The sequence below is a fragment of the Haliaeetus albicilla genome, chromosome 19, assembly GCF_947461875.1.
Source record: "Haliaeetus albicilla chromosome 19, bHalAlb1.1, whole genome shotgun sequence".
NCBI classification, from domain to species: Eukaryota; Metazoa; Chordata; class Aves; order Accipitriformes; family Accipitridae; genus Haliaeetus; species Haliaeetus albicilla.
The window spans coordinates 12,982,934-13,006,570 of record NC_091501.1 but is presented as its reverse complement, the minus strand read 5'-3'; the positions used below and the strand labels follow the sequence as shown (position 1 = coordinate 13,006,570).

General features: G+C 40.6%; 1 protein-coding gene across 4 annotated transcripts in view; it reads right to left on the bottom strand.

Annotated features, from left to right (window-relative positions):
- Positions 1-1,392: 1,392 nt before the first annotated feature.
- ADIPOR2 (adiponectin receptor 2) overlaps positions 1,393-23,637 on the bottom strand; it is a 45,536-nt gene continuing 23,291 nt past the window's right edge. For all 4 annotated transcript variants that reach the window (XM_069807703.1, XM_069807702.1, XM_069807705.1 and 1 more), the window contains 7 exons: positions 22,976-23,211; positions 11,270-11,389; positions 9,234-9,405; positions 8,374-8,560; positions 7,111-7,298; positions 5,687-5,880; positions 1,393-4,164 (listed from right to left, as the gene is read on the bottom strand). In XM_069807703.1, the coding sequence (XP_069663804.1) occupies positions 4,033-4,164; positions 5,687-5,880; positions 7,111-7,298; positions 8,374-8,560; positions 9,234-9,405; positions 11,270-11,389; positions 22,976-23,143 (1,161 nt within the window). In that variant the 5' untranslated portion in view covers positions 23,144-23,211 and the 3' untranslated portion in view covers positions 1,393-4,032. The remainder of the gene's footprint in view (positions 4,165-5,686; positions 5,881-7,110; positions 7,299-8,373; positions 8,561-9,233; positions 9,406-11,269; positions 11,390-22,975; positions 23,212-23,637) is intronic.

Below are 23,637 nucleotides of genomic sequence, written 5' to 3'. Positions count from 1 at the left end.
ACCCCCACCCTTCCCTTCTTCCTGGGAACAGCTTCACTCCCAAATTCTCTACTTACCCCCCCCCAGCAGCACAGGGGGATGGGGAACGGGGGTTGCGGTCAGTTCATCACGTGTTGTCTCTACTGCTCCTTCCTCCTCAGGGGCAGGACTCCTCAACGCTCTTCCCCTGCTCCAGCGTGGGGTCCCTCCCACAGGAGACAGTCCTCCACAAACTTCTCCAATGTGGGTCCTTCTCATGGGCCGCAGTTCTTCATGAACTGCTCCAGCGTGGGTCCTTCCACACACTGCAGTCCTTCAGGAAGAGATTGCTCCAGCGTGGGTCCCCTGCAGGGTCACAAGTCCTGCCAGAAAACCTGCTCCAGCACGGGCTCCTCTCTCTGTGGGTCCTGCCAGGACCCTGCTGCTCCAGCATGGGCTTCCCACAGGGTCACAGCCTCCTTCAGGCACCCACCTGCTCCAGCATGGGGTCCTCCACGGGCTGCAGGTGGAGATCTGCTCCACCATGGACCTCCCTGGGCTGCAGGGGGACAACCTGCCTCACCATGGTCTTCCCCATGGGCTGCAGGGGAAATCTCTGCTCCGGCACCTGGAGCACCTCCTGCCCTCCCTCACTGACCTGGGGGTCTGCAGGGTTGTCTCTCTTACATGTTCTCACTCTTCTCTCTGGCTGCAGTTTCTGTGCCACAGGAACTTTTTTCCCCCTTCTTAAATCTGTTATCCCAGAAGCGCTACCACCATCACTGATGGGCTCAGCCTTGGCCAGTGGCAGGTCCGTCTCGGAGCCGGCTGGCGTTGGCTCTGTTAGACACAGGGGAAGCTTCTAGCAGCTTCTCACAGAAGCCACCCCTGTAGCCCCCCTGCTACCAAAACCTTGCCACACAAACCCAATACAACCAGACACACCTAACACCACCTCCTTCCCCCACACCACTATCAGCCCTGTACTACAACTGGCAACTCCAGTGGGCATCGAATAGAAGTCTAGACTTTGGAAAAAAATTTTCCCTGGAGATTAGCACCGTAACTAAGAGGCAGCACGGTCCATGGACACCTTTGTCTGCTGTGATGTTTAAATGCACTAGACAGTATTGAAATCTTACAGCAAGACCAGGCACATACTTGATGTGAATTCTAGACATCCAGAGGATGCCACATAGCAAAACTAATGTTTGTTGCGTGAACTCCCCCACCCACTGGCTTTTGCTTGAGGAGGCATACAGCAAGCATCGGTTCAACCGTACATAAACAAGCCTTAAGGCATTGGTTTGGTTTCTGCAACAGCAGAGGTCTTTTACCTACAAAGTGTTGCCTGCAAGCGTTGGGAAGGAAGAAAGCAAGAGTGACTCTTTCAAGCTTCACACACAGCACAGAAAGACCCAAACTAGTCAATAATCCATTTGGTTCTTTTATTAGCAGAAGTTAAGAATACAGCAAGTAATAAGATCCCATCTTATATGGAACCATCACCAGAGTCCCCAACCATCAAAACCCCAGAATGTGCTTCATTGCTTCCAACAGTAAGCAATTTTTAAAAAGAAATATACTGAACAAGGCCACTATTTAATGGGGAAGGAAAGAAGCTGTAGGTCCTAACTATTCTATGGCAATAACCTGCACACAGAGCAAGCAAGCCTCTGACTGCTGAGAGTAAGGCATTCAGGTGCCAACCTGGGAAGAGTTCTCAGCAAGAGCTACAGAAAAGTGCACAGCTAGGTTGTTTTTATTGGAACACACAAACTTCTTGAATGGAGAGACTGACTGGGTTAAGAATAGCAGGTGGAGTACTGTGTTTTTGTAATAGTTCTGTGCTGTGTAGGACCAGGTTACAATCACCCTTCAAGGAGCGAACGTGGGATGATCCAGGATGGAGACTGCCACTTCTGCTGGTACTGTTACAGAGGTATCCCAAAGCGCCTTACAGACAACTCTGATTCTGATATGTACCACACTTTTCTCAGATACCAGTATACTTACTGCCAGGCAACTCTACATCTTTGTCCAGGATGCCAGTGCTATTAGCCCTTACATCCAAGTTAATACTGCTCTTTACTTCATTTTAGTACCACACAGACCTGTGATAAACTACTTCTGGCCCTACAGGCATCCAGTGTAGTGATCCTACTGAGAACACACCCCTCTAAGCTCACAGACTCTGCTGCAGCACCTCTTTCTGCAGCTGACCTTGCGCTCAGAAGCTTTACAAAGACTCCATTCGTGGGGTGAAGCCTTAATATCCAGTCAACTTTAGGAAGGCATTCTGCTTCTACTTGACTTCGTTGGGCAAAGTAACTCCCCAAAACACACTCCGTGATATCCAAGGAAGATCTTTGCAATCCACATTTTCCTCTTTAAGGATGAAAATTCAAACTTGCAGGAGTCTTAAAAAACAAACAAACAACAACAAAAAACCCCACACAACAAAAACCCCACCCTTTACCTTCCTTCCTTGTGAAATACAGCATTTCATAGCTGTTTAACTCATCTGTGAGAGAGGTAATTGCTCTGAATTTCCAACTAAACACTCCAAGCAATACCTGTGCCATAACAAACAAAATGTTCAAATCTCATCTTACAACTCCAAAGATTCTCCTTCAGTCTGACTTCTGACTGGGCTCCAAAGATCAAGCTACATCAATTACACAGGAGAAGGGTATATGCCTCCCCTTATATAGGAGGTGCATTTGCTCCACAGCAATCCAACTGAACTCGTAGTTTTAGGTTTAAGAAATACCAGCAGTCCCATTGCTAAAGCACAGATGGGAAGCAGACCTAAGGAAAAAAAAATTTTAAGAAAAAAAAAAAAAAGGAACTGCATTGGGCTGATCGTGGATTTTTCCTCTTAAAAAGAAAAACCTGCAAACTCCCTTGGCATATGGTCTGACACATGAGAAGGTAATGTGCTTGAGGTCTGCAGTAGCTCTTAACTCCAAGTCCTGGAGCACACAGCTTCCTCTTTCCAGTCCATCTTAACCCCACCTCTGTTTCCCCTCACATGCTCAACTATCTTTTGACAAATGTATTACCATCATTTGTTCAGACAAAACAGAACAGGCCTGCAAATGGCAACCATCGACTCAATGGGGGCCTTTGGGTATAGGCAGGCACTGATGGAGTTGGACTGTTTGCCATTTCATGTGCAGTTATCCCATCATGCTCCAATTCATATGATGAGAAACAAAACAACTGTAAGATCCACTATCCAAAACTATACAGGCCACACAAGCTTGGAAGGCAGCTGTCCCACACACTTAGGCAGGGCACAGATGTATCTTTCCAGTTACTTGAGTAAATAAACCTCCTAACACTGTGACCTGAATGACGATGTAATTAATTCAGCCTTCACAACCCTTGTGTACACGTACTGAACCTACTCCAAGTGCTGGCCAGGACCCCACATTGCCCAGGGCATGCCAGCCACCAGGAAAATCTGCAGGGCCAACGTGCTTCACTCCTGGGAATTTTACCTGGTCCTCCTGCAATCATTTATTTTGTGCAAAATTGAAACAGTGTGTGGTACTTGCATGTTGCATTCTTTACAAAACCCCTTTTCCCCCCACCCATTGTTTAAAACATTTATATAAATTTTATTTAAACAGAAAGTTAGAAATCTTATTTACAATTTTTTTCTCCCAAAAGAGCATCTAAAATCAACTCCCAAACCCTCCAAGAGGATATAAATTTAACCTTGATTTTTTTCTTAAAAAAAAAAAAAAAAGGAAACTGCTAAGCTATCCCTCCCCAATTCTACAAATAAATATGGCATTGAACAGAAGCCGATTTGGAAAGGGTCCTCTGTAGCTCAATCTGTAGATCCCAAGAATAAGTTAGGGTTTCAGAATTTCCTGGTCTTCAAATTGATTCATTCCATTGCTTGAGGTATAGAATTTATCTTGGTTAGTCAGAATCCCCATGAAGCTCCATGCCCCATCAGTTGAAACTTGGATTCTTCTTAGGTATTCATTTTGCTAGCCTGTATGCTTCAACCGCGCTTGCGGTGCTATTTTGGTTACTATCTTGGGCTGAAGGCTGGTTTTACTGCATCCCATCTTCTTCCGTGCAGCCTCCTCCAACTGTGAAACGGAACTCCTGGAGGTTTGAAACCCCGTGGAAGTGCACAAATGCGCCAGCCACTACAAAGACGTGAAACAGCTGATGGGAGTGGAACTGCGGAAAAGAAAACACTTCTGTTCAGCTGGGGTACTTTGGGTTCTAGTGCTACCCTGCCTCCAAAAAAGCCACACATTCAGCTGAAGTACACAGTAACACGTAGCAGTACCTCAAACCACAAGCTGCAAAGTTCTCCAAGTTGTGTGTTAAAGCCCATCCCTCTTCTATCATTAGCAAAATAATCAAATTCTACACACACACACACAGCCCTTTCCTTTACAATCATCTTAACTAGCTGGTCATTCAACAAATATGTTACATAAATGCTATAGCACATCTTTGTGAAGGGACAAGGATAATTTCAGAGCTTTGGGCAAAAGGCTTAAGCAGGACACTTTTAAAATTAGTTCCTTCACAACACACACCAGTGATTTATTGATAGAAAGGGCTCTCTCATACAGCTAACAGGTACAAACTCTGCTCTGGTCACAGGCATAAGTTCTACCAAGTGGATTTTGAACGTTATTTTCTTTCTCTGCCACAGAGAAACAGAACAGGAAAAAATGGTATTATATTAAAACCTAGAAACAACCAGATGTTCTGAATGAATGCCCAGGATGCTATTGATTATAGTACAACAGAATGAAAACCATCAGGGAGCTACGTGACAAAGCATGCCCTTATTTGAGGGAAGCCATACCAATATGGATAATGCTCTTGAAAAATTTCTACAAATATGTATTTGCAGGCTCCATGGGAAGCTTGGAAAAGAACTAGTGGTACCCCAGTGCTTTTGGAGCCTAGCTCATTATCTAAACAAGGCTTTGTTTGGCTATTTAAACAAACCTGGCAAACTGGTGCTGTGCAAAAGCCACTCAAACCACCCAGGCCTCATTATCACTTCTAGTCTTCTTCAGGGGCCTTGAACTATCCTAGTGGAAGTACTGTGGCCTTCTAAAGTTCTACCTCCCTCTCATCTCTACTCTTGCTCTACCCGATTTCTTTCTCTACATCTTCCCCACATATTTCCCCTCCAGTCTTCATGATCCTTTCCCTCACACCAAGTTTCCCCCACCCACCCACTTGCTCACCCCACTTTCCCTTCTCCTGGGCCAGAGATTCCTCCAACATCTACCATCTCTACCCAGTGCTTTCACTTGCTGCACAAGATGAGGAGCCAGACATGGTGAAGATCCCAAAGAACACAGCAAACATCAGAGAAATAACCATGCACTATTATGTGCAGAAGCAAGGCAAGACGTGTGTTTGTAGGATCTTCAACACACACACGAAGGTTTGCAAAGCTGCTTACCCATCTATTAAAGCTATCTAGTACATGTGCGGGGTGAATTTGCATACCAGCAGTTACCTCAGACTGGCCAGTTTGTGGTAACTCAGCAAGAGAGGCACCAGGTAAGCTGGGGTCAGAGAGCCCAAAGTTGTTTGACCCCTTAAGACCTATGCTTCTAGTGAAGCCGTTTGATACTTGCAATAAGAAAACATTGACACAACATCCTCCAGCCTCAAGGGGAACCAGCTTTCACGTTGGTCTCCTCATCCAGTCATTCTGTAGACTCACCCAGATGTCACACTTGCCAGGGAAGAATCTCTCCGGGATGCGGGCAGCATATAGTGCAGCACCAGTGATGTACAGGCATGCCATGAGTGCCAGCCAGCCTATCTGCCCCATTGTGGCTGCTTTCAGGAGCCCCTCAGAGATGACAAAGTGCAGGGTGGGAATAACCCCACTAAGACCCAGACCTAGAAATACTCCTGGGAGGTAAAGAAAATGTGGGAGAGTCAGGTTTGAACACAGTGGTGGTAAAGGGAAACAGTGAAAACACAAAAGCTATGGAAGGAAAACTCAATATTTGCCAAAGCAGCAGAAAGGTGACAACTCTTGATGCTGGAGGTCCCCAGAAGAGCTTTATTGGAAAGGAATTTAAAGAATGCACAGAATTCCTTCATATACCAGAAGCTAATTAGTTATATATTCCAGCAGATACCGAAATATTTCATTTACTGATTGCGTCCACCAGCTTTAATGTACATTAAGCCAGTTACACATCTTGGACTGTAGAGGGCACTGAGACTACATGAACTATGTCTCACTTTACCATAATCTCTCAAAAGTAAGACAACAAGGAGAGACAACAAAGAGATTATTTATCATACAGTGTTCAAGTAGTCCTAGGAAACAGAAAAGTAGCATCTGCAGCTCACCTGATCTGCCATACACGAGAACATGGTTGATTTTAGATTTTAGTGGCAAGTACAGAAATCTTGTGTGAAAAAAAAAAAAGTGCGTGGAGGGAATAAACATGTTCCATCCACAGATTTTAAGTTTGGAATGCTGAACTTTCTGAAGGTACACCCATAGCTTGTCCAGGAAATCTAGATTTACTGTAGACAGCATGTGCAGGTTAAGTAACAAGAAATATCACTATTCAGCCCAGCTGTGTGCACATTTCATAGCTGCCCCCTAAAGCTTTCTCTTTCTTCCTATCTCAGAATGTGAAACCAAATCTGGTTTTGTTCTTTTGATCACGTGAAGAGAAAAACTAGGCTCTTTGTTTTGAACATGTATTTTATCTAGGCAAACCATTCAGACTAATTCAATCATTCAATGATTTGCTAGTGTCTAAGCCTAGTATTACAAAACCAAGACAAACAGTAGAAGTACCCATACACACACCAAGCAGTCAGTCATTTTTTGAGAGCAAAGTTGCTAGGCATAGCTAGAAATACTTTGCACTACCCTTCCTACTGCATGTGTTACTGTCCATTTCAGGAATGCACTTCCAGGACTTGCACCAGCCCTTATCTGTGCATCCAGCTGGCTATAATAAATGCTGAAAGAAAACCCATCAAGCTCCCAATCCAAGAATATTAGCTCTCCATAAAATTAAGCTCTCGTAAATCTTCCCAAGATGGCTTTTCCAAGTGGCAAGTAGGAAGGAGGAAAGGCAGTCAAGAAGCAAAACAGTTAACATCAGGTCTTACCTGCCCTTACACCCCGGTATTCAGGGGTCGCAAACATGTCCCATTGTGAGACAATTATGGCTGCGATGCCCAGGACACAAATCACAATCAAGTAGATGAAGCAAGGCTGAGGGTTGCAATAGAAGGAGTAGTACAGCCATGGTACAAAGCTGCCCATTATGAGAAGTGCAATACCAGAATAATCCAGCCTAGAAGGAAACAAAAAAATCAGTTTGATAAGAAATGTGAACCTTTGGAAGTCCTCATAACAACACTCTATTCTTTAGTGGACCACCTGTCTACTTCTTACTGCAAAATAAAATCATTCTCACTATTCCAACTTACTTCCCAATGCCAACTGTCCCACCAATGCCCTCCCGCAGTCATGGATTACCTTGATAGACATCTAGTAAGGCCATTTTTGGACAGTCATCAGCAATACATACAGTAGCCTTTAGACCAAAGTTTTTGAAGGAAACTCAGATTTAAGCTTCTGATGAGGAAAAAAAAGCAGCACAAGAGTCCTCTGAACAGAAAAAGGGGCACACAGTATGTTGTGAGAGCACAGCCAACACAAACACTTTAGTATCTGACAAGCATAAGTTAGTTAGGCATCAGCTTAAGTGACCACTGGGGAATAACGTTGCAATTTTTCAATCACACTGTTTTTCTATACACCAGTGAAGATAAAGAATTCCTACAGCCATTGCTTTTTACCACGCCCTGACAAAATGCTCCTACAAAAGATGGAGTTAATTTTTCAGTAGGGAATTTTAATTGCTGGGTTACTTTAGAGGTGGTCTTGCAGATTACACAATCCTAGGTTGAATAATCTTAGGAAATATGAGATATTTAGCAGCCCCAGCCAAAAAAGAAAGCATAGTAAAACCAAAAGACTAAGACATCTTGATACACATTGTGGAGCTGTCTTACGTAAGTTTAAGATTAAAAGTTACTCAGAATAGTTTAAATGACAAGAAGCGACAGTTGCATTAAAAATTCAAAGTCCTGCAACTAAGCTCTAGGTATATTACTTACAGCAGCAAGACGCATGCACATGTCTGCCAAACAGCAGAAAATGACAGTGTTTTAAGGCTAAAATGACAGCATGAAAACTCATGCTGAAACAAACAATAATTAGAAGAAGCTGCATTGAATCTCTGCTCCACTCTGTTCCAAAGTACATGCAGTGAACAACTCCTACACTGGGGCTCCAAGCATAAATCCCAACCCTGTTTTCCCACCTGTTTCCTATTTGGCCTACCCTGTCCTTTAGGCACTTACTTGGAGAAGAGCCGGGAAACACCTTCTGAGTGGCAATAAACTGTGTGGAAGAGCCATGAGAAGGAGAGGCAGAGTATGGCTCCCAAGAAAAACAATCCAACAACCACTTTCTCCTGCACAGGTGCTACAAAGGACATGTTTGGCCGGAACATGTAGAAGATTCCCAGACAAAGGAAGAACACGCATCCTGAAAAACAATAAGGCAGAAAGGTGTCAAGTTCATGCATACCGAAAGCTTTTCTTTCTAAAAGCATGACTTTAATGTACAGGAGCACTAAACATAGGAGCTGCATGACAACCAGCAGCACACATGCAGAATAAAGTACTGCCCTACTTCAGTTATGCATTCCAACCACATTTCTGTCTCGGACTGATGCAATACAGACTTGCATGGACTCTATTTTTACTTGTTTTGCAGGATGCCTGACACTAGTTGGACATTCTAGAACAATTTAAAAAATCTGTTGCAAAATGTAAAAAGAGAAGGGCTTAGTTCAAAGAAACCCTTTCCCTTTAAGGCTCCTTGCAAGCTGAAAACCATTCATACAAGCTGCAACTGAAGCATGTTCTTGTGGCAAGAAGTGTGATCTCAATTAACACCTACACACCTGGAAAAAAAAGAACTTCTACCAGTAATTTATTAACAATTATGAATTTAATTCATTCATTTGTATTGAATGCCATAATTAAGGAAGTCCCATCCAACCCTGGTGGGATAAAATTAGGAGAGGGATACCAACCTGTTAATTTAACAGGTTACTAGTGGAATGATAATGCTGACCACCCCACACCCCTTTATACCTTGGTCTCAAAGAAAGACAGCAATGAAGCCTATTAGCATTAGGGCAAGCTGAAAATACCTAGAAGATGTGTCCAGATGTTACCAGTCTCTGTATGTATTCTGAAGATACTCTTGAAACAAGCCCGGAAGGAAGGCATGGGTGGTCTGTGTCCATGCAACAGGTAGTCATTGTCCTTTAGCCAGTCAGGCAGAACATCATGGGGAATGACTCTCCATCGGCCCTCCCATACCTAGAAGTTAGAAGATTTTAGTTAAATGCAGGGAATTGAGTTCCACTTATGTATGGTAAAAGTCAGAAAACCCCTATTAGTAAAAATGTTAGTTAATCTATGACTACGGTAAACAGAAAAGGGTTGATGGGACATCTCTGGGAAAAAGGCTTTACACCTGAACTATAATGCTTAAGTTCCCTATTCAAAACAGTATCATTATGAAGTTGAGCTGCACCACCACAGAAAGAAACACTTCAGCATTTCACTGAACAGGAAAGTTACTGGACTTTTTTTACTGCTAACAAAGGGAAGCATTTAATTCATTTCCATGTTCTGTTTTTTCCACAGATCATCCTTTCTACTTAATTGAAGAAGCCTACACCTAGTTCCCTCCAAGAAATAAATAACTAAAAGCCTCTTCTTCCAACCACAAGCCAATCTGACTATATATCTGCTACATTTGCAGCAGTCTAGCAAAAAAGCTACTCATCAGCACTAATATGGGCCAGAAAGCATGAAGTGGCAAGAGTCCAGTGAGAAGTGTCCAATCCCTTATCCAGGTTGGAAGAAAAATGCTCTCACACTCCCAAAACAAATGGTGACAGATCAGTTAAGGCAACAGATCCATGACACTCAATTCCACCAGATTTCTTCTTTAAAGGGAGAGAAAGCATATATGCACAATCTATTCTTGCAGCTGGTTCCAAATGAAAGAAAGTGTGCACAGGTGTTCTTAGCACTGCTTCAGTAACATATGATACATGTAGTCTTCAGTTTGGTGTCAGAAGCAGCACTGCCAAGCAACGGGGTAGCAGGGAATTACTTTATGTACCGGGGTTGTTTCTGCAGTGTTCCTTGGATTGGTCGTCTGGCTAGTAATACAGGAGCGAGCCTGAAGAATCCTGAAACACTAAGTTTAAAAAGCTACATTCTTATTTCAGTTTCAACAAGAGCCCAGAGTTTTTAAATCAATTCTCCACACTCCTTCATGGAAGCAAAAGAAATCTAATCAGAATAACCAACCCAGTTAAAGACTGGGTTCTTAAATACATTAAATAAGCAAATAACCGGTTTACTTCACGAACCAAAAATTTTAATTGAGGTAGGAACAGCAGGAGGGAGTACATTTGACACAATCCACCCTACAGAACATCTAGAAGGGGGAAGATCCATAGGTTTTTTTTTAAAAAAAAAAAAAACAACAAAACCAAACAAACAACAAAACAACCGCTACACAAAAGACGACCAAGTAACTAGGGTCCCTGTGTAAAAACATCAAAGAATAGTTCATAAAACCAGCAGGAACAAGGGCAGCACTCCTTTCACCAAGAAAGGAGGGTCAGAGACTGATATAGCCCCATGGCTCTAAAAAGTCGCAAAAATGATCCAAGGTCAGCAATTGCAAAAATCTACAATGGATTTACTTAGTTACAGTTTTCATGCAGCCGTGTTTTCTTTTCAAGTAAGAGACAAAGCTTATTCCACAATGGATGCAAATGGTGCTGGAAAAGCAAAATATTTGCAAGTCTGAAAAAACCTGGGAAAAAAATGACCTTGTAAATGAAAGTGCCTTCATCCAGAAGGCTTTTATTCTGCTTTGCACTCATGGGTGTTTCTCAATAGAGACTCCTCAGTTGCATGATCAGCTTTAGAGTCTCATTTGTAATATCTATAGTACTGTACTTTACAATTTATTCATTTATGACTGACTGAGATCTTGAGAAGCTGTAGTGTTACTAGTTATAACAAGAGATGCCCATTCAGGTATGGCAGGTACCTGCTCTCCCTCACATTAGTAGCATAGCTGCTGCAGGTATAGTCTGCTGCCCACTGGACCCTCCTAAAAACAGAAACTACTTCAGCAGTTTTCACATGCCCTTACCTTACACACAAATTCTTCCATTCTCTCCATAGCATGGTGGGCTTGTAGAAGAGGTGACATACCCATAAACCCTTCGTCTTCTTGAGGTGACTCATCATTGTGTTTATAATCCTCAGAACACTGGGAGGGAAAAAAAAATAGAGAAAATGCTTTGTAGAAAGATGAACAGAGAAAGATGATGTTGTTTTGCATACAAAACTATGATTTGAGGTCTTGGCAAATAAAGTAGTCTTCTTTCCTCATACGGCACTGAGGAAGGAGTTCAAAAGAACCAGCAAAAAAATTATTACGTTCTTAGGTATCTGAGAACAACTCAGATGTCTAATCCATTTTGCACATGTTTTCACCAGGTTTCGAGGAAAGAAGTGTTATTCTGTAAGTTACGCTTCATTAAAGCCCAGATATGGAGTCTGAGGCTTGCAGCGTACCCACCTCTAGGGAAGGTTTACTTCCTATTTTATGTTTCAATGTCACTATGCCTGCCTTAATGCCTCTATAACATATCTGGCATTTTAAGATAATAAAAGGCAAGCCAAGGAGAGGAACCCATTTACCTTGTTATAAATGTTTCGCCTCAACTTTTAGTTCAAATCTGAAGATCTATTCCTTTTAACTGACTTCTGTTCAGTTCATAATCCAGGAACGGACATTTACTCTCTTGTTTGACTTTCAAGGTATTTCAGAAACTAGTATGAAACTTTTGCCAGTTAGACAAAGGCAAGTTATCAAAGAAAAGCAGTAACAGGCATCAGAATTTTAAGCAAAATTCAAATAAAGAGAAACATCCATAGCTCCAAGGTGTACCAAGAGAATTATGAAAACAAGAAAAAACCCCACAGCTTGGATATTCAGCTGGTACGCACCACTGATAACTTTACAGGAACAAAGTTTGGTAGTTTTCTACCCTCTGTTGACTTTCACATCATCTACATATTACAATACACTCTAGCTTTCCATTTAGGAAAAAAGCAGGGGGCCCACAAAAGTTCTACACTCCTGTTTGCTTACTACAATGCTCATGGCTCCATTCAGTGCTTCAGCTTCCAAGGTAAACGAGTTTGAGAAAGCTAGAAAAGAGAGAATGAGCCTTTTGTACCCTTCAGTCTTGACGCAGAAAACTGCCACACACCTCATAACCAAGCCAAGAAAGCCCCACGATCTGTATGGGGACTGGCCTCCTCCATATTACAAGCCACAACATTTTTCTTCTTTCCTAGTCCCATATCAAGGTTAACAACTTTAAAATCAAGATTACTTATCAATAACGCGATCCAAAGTGACTGAGAATCTAGTATATAAGCCTCACACACTTTATCTATGAATTATTATCAGTAATGTTCAGGTTAATGTCCTGAACTTTGAGTCAGAGATCCCACGTTACAGCTCTCTTCTTAGAGTAAGGCCTTATTAACTATTTCCATCAACAAGTTAACTGAACAAGCTGCTTAAAACTTTCATTTTGTAATAAATGAGACTTCTTCCAAACTGTAGTGAGCCATGTACCCAAGGCTTGCAGTAGCCACTGAAGCTTCATCTTTCAAAGAGGTCCTCCCACCACATAGTTCTTGACCCAATTTTGCTTACCCAGAATACAGATCTCTGCTATGTAATACATAGTATACATCCCTCACATTTTATGTATGACTTTGCATTTGTCCACAGTAGGACAACTTGATATACTAAATGAATCTTGGTACATAATCCATGCCCCTTGTACTGTCTACTTGTCTTCATTTATTGTTCTAGTCAATACCCCCTCTGACTAAGTCTGCACAATGATTTCACATTTTATAGCAGATGATTGATACAAATATTGATCAGCTCTAGCCAGATCCTACAGCAGTACAAGACAGTATTAAATACACTCTCACTGCCTAGATTATCCCATTAATTCTATTAAGATTCTATTAAGAAAGGCATCAGGCAACATCAAGATGTAAAGAGGTTTAATATCCTTCTAAAATAGGCACATGTCCTGTTGGACCAGAAAGCATATTAATAAAAAACAAATTTGGTTTCATTCTGACTCAACAACATTCACTGACATTATTTCCATTATTATATATCAATTTTACTGGCTTTTTCTACTAATGGATCTCTCTGGTTAGGATTCTCATTTTTCAATATTATAAATAATTAACTCAAGGTCACAGAAACATAGAATGGTTTGGGTTGGAAGGGACCTTTAAAGATCATCTAGTCCAAGCCCCCTGCCATGAGGGTCTGGATAAGATGCTCATGATTGTCTGCATGATCTTACAAACCAAAGAAATCTTCAGTTTCCAAGAACACGCCTTACAGAAAAACAAGACTGGTGTTTAAGTTCCAATGTACTTGATAGAAGAAGCACTGCTATGCCTCTTAGCTACCCTAGAATTCCCTCCCCCAGCACACCATGACCAGCTGGAATGGGGTGAACAAGTTAGTAATCCTCAATTTACAAAACTGAGTGGACTGACGGAAAAAAGGTCCCTTACAGAATCAAAGCCTGTATTCATTGCAGTCTGCCCAGTGACTCAAAGCCAAAAAAATGTTCATTTCCCCCTCTCCACATACTCCCATTTCTAGAATGATGGGAAGGTTTAAATTTGAACAGACTGTAAAGCTCAAAGAGCATAGCTATTTCTGAACTAGTCCAAAATCTCTGCATTTTGGCAATATGCCTACAAACAAATTATTACTGAGCTTCTTCTAGTGATAAAAAGAATTCATATCATGTATACAGTCCAGATTACTGCCAGCAAATGGAATTGATTTTATTATCTCCTTCCTGCCATTAAACTGCAAAATTAGCATTCAAGGAAAAAAACTAAAGCTCAGCTTCTTAGGCCTTTTCTTGCTAAGGAGGCAAAATGAGGTCTGTTCTGGAACGTCCATCCTCTCTCAACTCCCTCCTGTAACATCCCATTAGAAAGAACAGTAAACTGTGCTTCTTTGAAGCTGGAAATCTATAGTTGGGAGTGCAACACCAATGCCAGTTTTCATTTGGAAATCTGAAGGAGTCTATTGACCTTCAATTCTTCAGACAATGACTGAAGGGAAAAAAATACCACTTTCTGTTTAGAAGGCATATTGTTGTAAAATTTCCACTGTGACAAGTTCCCTCCTAACTTAGGATTCCCATATTCTCTCTCCTTTGGCTGATTATATCAGAAATTCAAGCATAATTCTAGAACATAACATCATAAGTAAGCATACGCTTTAGGACCCGTTTTCAACTATTTCTAAGGTCTGCCCACAGAACCATACTTTAAAATGAGGAACACATTGGGTAAATAATCTCACTTGCCTAAGACCGTGCAAGAAATGAAAGCCCAGAAAAAAGCTCTGATACTCCCACTTTCAATGAGGGATGGTGTATCCTGAACCAAGTGCTTCCACAATAATTTTTGCCTTTGTACTTTCTAGATCATTGGCCAAAAGAATTTTCACTTGGCTGATGTTTCAGATGTTCTTTTATGTCATCTAATTTACTCAATTTATTTTAAAAGCAGTCTCAAATTTTGACTAAATAATTCTATGAAGTCTTTAGAGCATTTTAGAGTATCTTTAAATAAAAACCCTCATTCACTTGTAACAAGCAACCTTGTTGCAATCATCAGCTGTTATTCTTCTGCTGTACATAAGCAGCAATGCGTAGAATCAGTCTTTCATACAAATCAGACATCATGGCTTCTGTATACTTACAGTCTAGAGGGTCTGGACACTCAGTTCTATGGAAATGCCAAATAATCCTTCCAATTTTAATCCTACCCCCTTTGCAAATTCATAGAGCGTTAAATCTACCAACAAACATAGTACAGATACATACTGAGATGGAAATTATACAGCAGAAGCATAAACACATCCTGAGTTGAATAATTGTACCAGAGAATAAACTGAATCTGAAGGACAAGTGACAATGGCCAGAAGAAAACAGTTTTACTTGTTCATCCATATTCACTTTGAGAAGTTTTCCAGATTCTTTTGTGGTGACAGTGATAGACAAGAAGGTGAAAGAAAGAGGTAGAAATCAGACTTAATTATACCACTTTGTACAGGGTTCCAGGCAACACACTTCCAGGGACAGACCATCATCTAAAGAAGAATTTCAGAGTGTGCTTTGGTAGGGATAGAAAGGTTTAATGCCAAAACCAAGACTTAGAGCACCAGAGCAAACAGGAGCAAGAAACCTAAGAGCCCAATTGCACAGTACCCATCAAATAAATAAGTTTATTTTAACATTAAAATCTCACTCTCTTATAGCAATGGCACAAAAGTTTAAAAAAGTTTACATTAGTACAAGGATTTGTTCCGTGAATACAGTCAAAAAAAGTCAGATCACATAGCCAAAGGCCTTGTTACAAAGAAAACTGCAGTGAAACCTGCTCTAGTAAATGCAGTATACTTCTCTTTACTACAACAGCTTATCCTTCTCACATAGTTTAACAGTTTTTATACACTATTGCTCTCAAATCTGTTAACAGGCACATTGTTTATTAATGCCCTTACTATGGAAAAGCCTGTCAGAAGTCAAGTCACAATGGTAGAAAAAGATTCCAGAAACCCTTTTCCCACTTTTGAGAAAGTTCTGTTCTCTGGACTTCAAGTGGTAAAACTGTAGTTTCTTGAGGTCTGTAGTTTCTTGATCTCAGTTTAAAGATTTCTAGAAAGTTTGAGAGTTTGCACATGACTACTACTTGCACAGGTGACAAGCAAGCTTTTGTTCATCACTTCAGACTGCTATTTTGCTAGAAAACATCTTCAATCTGCGTTCATTAGAGTGTGCAAACTGAAACATAAATCAGACTTGAATGAAGCCACCTAAGAAGCTTACTGTGTCGAAAGTGGTCCTCTCCTCCCTCACCCCCATCTCTCTTTACACCCCTCTGATCCTTGGGTTAATTAACTGATCCAATACTAATCTGGCAGAAATTACTCACATTTTTGCTAGGTGAGCTTCCTATTAGATAATAAAGTTGGTTCAGATAATCAAGGGATTTAAGGAGCTCAAGCTAGTGCAACAGAAACAAAGGGAGCATCAGCTCCCATTTTACTGAGATCCACTACAGAATACGTCCTGTGGATCATGTGCAAGGCCAAGTTTCTTTTTGACACATACCAGTGGGATGCCAAATCATCTCCAGTCCTCCTTTTTGTAGTGTTCATCTGTTAGAAAGGAGCCTAAGAACCTAGCTAGGCATGGATTAAGGAAAATTAAACTAATGATCACTTCAATAGGCTACTGTATTCTCAAAACTTCTAGCAGCTTTCAGGACTGCACTTTTAGAAATTTGATAGTTTTCATTGGTTGCATGTATGGTATTTGATGCAGAACCAGAAGTGCACACATTAACCAGTAACACTAGCAACTGCAATATAAGTCTCCTAAACCCCAGAAAGGGCAGAACTCTTCTGTGTTAGGGTTCCTCTTCAGACAGTCATCACTCAGTTACTTGAGGGCCTAACTGACCATGCACATACCTATGTAGTATTAAGCTCTGGAGTTAGTGAAGTCCCATGTCTCAAAGCTCAACTGTTTGTGATGCCAATTCACCATCAAGATGTCACTGGTGCCCTATAGCTACCATCACAGGAATTTCCAAAGCGTGATGCAGTCTGCATCTGTTCTAATGTTCTTGTTGCTTCCTTCAGCTGCTGACAGATGCTTCCCCACTCTCTTCTTGATCTGTGGCCTGAGAGAACTCTGCCTTGGTACAAACACATCACTGTAACACAGGCAAGATACTTCAGAAAAAGTAAATGTCTTGATTAACACTGAGTTGTGGGATATTATATGACTCAGTACTTATATACAATTCTCTTCTTAAAATGCAAGTTACAAAACATATGTCACTGCATTTACAATACCACTGTTATCCCTCATATAAAACTGAAGTCACAAAGTCTAGCCATGACTTGGCGTTTTTGCTGCTGTTTATCTTGATCTCATCAGATAAATGATTAATAGTGTTTAACATGACATTCAAGTCATTTAATGTTTCTTGGGGCAGCATGCCAGATTCAGTAACTCGAGAGCCTTCAGCATAATGGCCAAGATAGGTTCAAGACTATAATATAAAAAATGTTATTTTTCTAATCACAGACCTGTAACATCCTTTTCAGCTAGCAAGATTGCTTTTTTCAGCAACTCCTCTGTGGCCATTCTGTCAACTGACCTTTTACCAACTGGTCTTTTGTAAGGGGAAAGCAGCAGTAGGTGCTGCCGTGCCATGCCATTTCTCCTAAAAGCCTGTTGCACATTTTTCAAAATTTCATCAGCTTATGTTCTTTGGATTGTAACTAATTAACTGGAAAAGCACAGCACCTTAAAACTTTCCCTGACTTCCCCTAACTTCTGCACATACCAAGTTATTTTAAAATAACAGCTTTGTCATTTAGAGTTTACATTCTCTCTTAATCTGACAGGCTTGTAAACATAGATACACCACAGTTTCCAAAAGACTAACTACAGTCACCCTCTCAGCAGGGTGTGCAAAGGTGTTTTTACTGTCACAGGACCAAAAAAAGTCTTTCATTAGCACTGTGCCAAAGACCCTTTCAGCCTAGTGGTCAAAACGTTAAGTACTTGAAGGTTCCTGGAGTTTAGTATTTTTCCTTTGTAGGTCACCTTCTTATAAAAGCTGCAATCCATTTAATATAGCACTTGGAAACAGTTTTATACAACTGGTCATGGGTGACTGCTTGCTGGCACTCATTAAAAACAAGCACTGACATTTAACATTGGTTTAGCAAATAGTCCTAGGACGAAGTCATATTTTGGCTTCAGCAACTTTGCTAATACACCCTTATTAGAACTAGCTCCCTCGTTAAGTATCTTCAGATTAAAAGGGTTTGTTGACTCTCTAAGCAATAGCAACTACTGATTTTCTGTCAATGCCCAGTACCCGACTAGGACCAAAGACCTCAATGCCCACCATGTGCTCATCAGTACACTTTGGGGAAAAGCCTGTAGAAATTGCTTCTACTACAGAAGATGCTCATGTGCTGTTTTCTGCTCCTCTGTCATTGTTAATCCTGACAGCAGAAAAAGAAAACAAGCATCCTGAGCTTATGGAAGAAATGCTCTGTTAAAAAAATAAACTAAGAGAGACTGAAAGTGTACTGCTGAACTTAACATAAGAGCAGAGTCAATCAATCTAAAACAGTTAGAGGAAGATGCAAGTTAACCCACCAGTACAACACTATTTCCTCTTATATCACTGCGAAAGGCCGTCAAGTCCCCCATTGCTGCCCAAATCTGGCAGATACAATCTCCAGGAGAACAAAGGCAAAACCTGTGGAATTTAACCCTTGTCCAGGGAAACAGCTGTGCCAGTGAATTATAAAGAAAACCACTCCCTCCGTCTCCTAGTTTCAACACAAAACCAGCTGTCAGGCAGCAAACTCAGCAGAATACCAACACTTCCCCTCTCAAAGAGCTAAGACTCTCCAGACAGTTGAACCCAGCTGCAATTCAACAATTACAACTTTCTTGTTAATTCACATAAGAGTTTTCTGGGAGACAGGGCAGACACAGAGACATGGCCATTTCCCACGTTACCAGCCTTCTGGGCAGAATACTGTCTACTCATGGTTGACTAGGTCACCAGTTTCTGTCTTTTCTGCAGACATTCAAGCTCTAAAAGCCTGTTAATAAACCAGGCACATCAACTGTCAGTGAAGGACACATCAGCATCTGACCAACTTAAGCCTGTGGAGCCTGGAAACCATCTCCATAGAATATTACGTGTCTTTATACTGTTTAAGTGGGAATACTTTGAGATACTCTGCTCTGCGTATCCAAAAAATGCTTTGCCATACAAAAAAAAGGCATACTTGTAGGGAAAGATACTAGATTCAAACACTTTCTTCAGTGACTAGCAGTCTTAGTAAAACATGCATTACTTCCAGTGCTTAGAACAGCAAGTGAAGGAGAAATTCAGATGTTAAGATCCTTTGATCTGAAGTAAAATGCCAATTCATATGCTTTCAAAGAAATAACATTCTTTCCCAAGAGCTGCAAAAATGGAGAAATGGAAGAGGTGATAAAGAAGTCCACAGAACAACATTTTTTGAACATAATCTGTTTTAAAACATGTTTTAGTGGGACCTCAAATTCTGTTATGCCAGGCCTCTCCCATACACACTCGGAATACACCCTCTACCAACAAAACCTGTAATGCAATGCAGGAAGAAGGCAAATAGAGAAGCAGGTGCCAAGTTTTTAATCTTAACTCCACAGTACCAATAGTAAAATGCTAGATTGAAAATAAAGCTAAATGGTTTGAAACTGAGCAAGAAACTTGCAAGTAAATCTATAAAGGAAAAAAATTTAAGGCAATCAGAATTTACAAATATCAGCTCCAGAAAGACTGTTCTTAGCACTGAAATGTCTACCTTTGGCCTTCAAGACTTCATGTAAATCTTTTCCCTCAGATAGCGTGCACCATAAAGACAAGTTGACAATTCCATGAATTTACATGCACCCTTCTGTCAATACCAAAACTATTTTTGAAGTCTTCTTTTGCAGATAATAAGTACACACTTCTGTAACAGAAAAGGCTTTGAGTAAGTTCTATGATTCAAGTTAAAAGCCTCAAGTTATTTGCTTACCTTCAATTATTCTTAAACTTTTCTTTTGTACCTGAAAATCTGTTACATCCTTCTGCCTCCTCCTTCAAGTCACTTTGGTATTTATGCTCTAGAAAGACTCTTATAGCTGCATGCAGGTATCATGAAATCTGCCAGAGGTCAAGTAAGTTCAACTTGAAGTCAAAACCCATGCTTCCTGAGAAACAATCCAGGTGACTATCTGCCCAAATTTCTTCTGTCCATTCAGATGACTTGGGAGCTATGCATACTTCCCCCCAAATCCTTACTGCAGGTTATCAAACATTTTAGAGCAACAGGTCTCCACTTCATGGGTGCATTTTGGTGCCACATAGGACAACTGCACAACGCAGCTCAACTGCATGAAAGAAATAATTATTCAGGAACATGAAAGCCTAATGACTGGAATAAAGGCAAAGAAAATGGTTCTTTTGTTTACTTCCTGTCACTGACAGGTTAAAGTATATTTAAAAAAAAAGTCAAGCACAAGGTTTTTAGGGCTGCATAAAGAGTCCATTCATTTTGGGGAAGTATCATATCTATTAGAATACATCTATATTATGATATTCAACAAAGTCAATATGATTAGCTTGTCATAAGTAGAAGCATTTAAAAGCATATTAAATAACCATGGTTGTCCTACCATCAAGACACTATATAGCTCTCATCCACTTTCCTTCTCCAACATAGGAATTCCTTGATCGTTACCATCAGCTTCAAGTGGTTGCATTTAGCCACTAGAATACTAATGAAGCGGACACCACTTGAGTCCTTTTACAAGGCTATGTTTAGCTTGTGTGCCCAAGTACTATTGCCACCTACGGAAGAACAATAACTTTATACTACTGTTATCTAAACAAGAGCCTCTTCAGAACCCAAGGAAAATCCTGCTTTTGAACTAGTAAGTCATCTCTGAGGCAGTAGCACATAGCCAGAATGTACAGTAGAGCAAAAAAGTGAATCCTAGCTGGTATTTGAGCAACAGCTGTGCTGAGGCTTATACAAGACAGAGGAAGATATATAGCATAATGTTTTTTCCAGATTATTTAGAACACTGCAAGTATGTCACATAATAAAGGCCATTTGGCAAGCTAATATTGGTACTTTTGACAGCAGAGTGTTTTGGGATGATCCATTTGAAGCATCAATTATTCAACCTTTTAAGAACAAAATTTAAAGATATCACAGTATTAGAAACAAGAAATCACAGAGGACAGGAATAAAACTTTACACTGAAAAAAAGTCAAAAAATCAAGAGGCCATATAAGGCAGAGAAAGTGAAGCAGTTCAAGACAGAACAGCAAGGCCCAAATGGCAAAAACAAATTTCTGTGGCAGCACTTTAAGAGACTGGGAAAGAGAGAAGACATCAAATACAAGAAAGCTAAATATTTGTAGAGAACAAAAACAAAAGAAACACATACTTTTAGCATAGGGGTGAAAGCAAACAAAAAACCAAAAAGGACTAGCACGTGCTAAGAATGCCTGAAAAAGCAGAAGAGAGAATGAAAGTACTTTAACCATTTTATTTCCAAAATTCTAAAATTAAACACTTCAACTCATCCAAATAATTTCTATTTGGCTAAGCAAATGTACAGAAAGAATTATAGAACATAAGCAGTTACAGGCTTTTACTTTGGGCTATTCCATCTGCAGGTAACAGGTAACTCTCATTATTCAACTAGGAAAGTCAGACAAGAATGAAAACAGCCTTCAAAAAAAGATGTTCCCAAACACACAGTCAGATAAACATATTTATGTTCAAAATATCTGCTAGTACAACTCAACTTTTCTTTTTGTAACATTAGCAAATTCAGCTATTGGCTAAGACTTTGCACCTTCTACACATGGTTTACCACCTTCCACATAATGCAAAGAAAAAGACTCTGGGCATTTCCCGTTATCATGATACTGAGAATGTCCTATAGAAGTTATAGCAGTGTACAGCTCACAGTGCACTGGCTTGGCTTATTAGCCATGAATACCTGTTCTGACTTCTCATTACAAGGACACTTGAAACTAAATTCTATAAAGGTACTAACTAATCAAGTTAAGACAGCCTGATACGGGTTCTCATGTCAGCTGAACCATGACAGTGCTCCATGCACACACCCAGAATCTGCGGCAAATGCAATTACAGCAACAGCCCAACTCTTCTGCATAGAAGGCTACATTAAGTAGCATCAGCACGTTTTTGCTGCTGGCTAAAACCACACAGTTGCCGTAACTGAGCTGATACAGTAAACTCATTAAGCCATGATAAATTTAATAGTGAGCCTAAGATGAATGTCTCCTCCACTTAACTCTGCTGATAGCCATCTGTATATATCCTGGGAGAAGCATTAATTACATTTCTGAAACTCTCTAACCAGAAGGTACTTTTCTCCAATGCTTGGACATTACCTTCATAAAACACCTAACTAAGCTGTGGAACACTTTTCCGCAGGATGTTGTAGCTGCTAAAGTTTACAAAGGCTTATGCACCAAAAATTCAAGAACATTGCCACTGGCTCAGGAAAACCACAAGCCACCAATTTAAAGGCTGGGAGAGTGTCCTAGGGAAGTAACACACTTCCCCATCCTTGTACTCTTCCTTATGAGTCTGTTACTGACTGCTGTCCGAGATAGGATATTGCGCACTGTGGATGTTTGGCCTAATCCAGTATGGCCATTCTTCCAACAAGAATGCTTGCAAACAGATTTTTCTGTCCTAATCTGTTAAACGATAGCAATTAGCCAAGGTTCAGATTACATTCAGCCAGAGTCAGTGTATCTTCTCCTTTCACTTATAATTAATTGGAAGTTACAGAACAAAAATCTTTCGATATGAGCAGCGTCTCAGCAGAGAACAAACAAGTTCAAGTCCCATTTCTTTGAGGAGGGGATAAAAAAATATAATGCTGCTAAACTTACACTTAGCCCCATCTTGTCACCCAAGTTCCCATACATTCAACTGAATATTTCTGGTATCTTCCTGGGTTTATTACAATTATTTAGCAGGCATAAAGAAGTTGTAGGCTCATGGTTCACATTTCTGGAACTTATTTCAAGCACTGAAGCACTTCTATCCAAACTCATTTTTCCTAGTAAACCTAACAGATAACCACAAACTTACATTTTCCTGGTCAGAAGACAGAGGCGGATCCACTAAAAGAAGCCTCTGCTCACAGCTGTCCTCTTCAAAGGGTGCCTGTGTTGTTGCAGTGTCAGACATGTGTCCTTTTCTGAGCCGTAGACCTGGCTCTGGAGAACCAGCATTATCGAGTTCCGTTAGTTCATTCATGAGATGCTGGGAGCCTTCTCAAATATTCTTTTTCCTCTTGGTTCGGTTTGGCTGATAACGTGTTGGCTCTGAAAGACAAACAGTTTGTATAACTGAACTAAAGTTAAAAAGAAGAGCGCAAGGTGGCTGGAAGAAAAGCATGATTAAAAGCTACCAAACAGCTATGACAACTGCTTCTATATGTGCCCAAACTCCCACAGGATCAATTAATCATATAGGCTTCCACACTGCTGGACAATGAATTCTCATCTTGTGACCACTTTGTATCCTAACACAAATTAAACACAACTTTGAAAGATAATAGAAAGTGAGCTCCATAAAACAGTAAAATTCACAAAAGCACAGTGATGTTTTTACAGATTATTTTTATGAAGTTGCAAACACTGGGCTGTTAATACTATTTACAGATAAACTACTTATCACAGGCACTCTGTAATTATCAGCTTTTTGTGAGTATGAAGCTCATACCCAAGCTCAATCATCTGGGCTAGGTT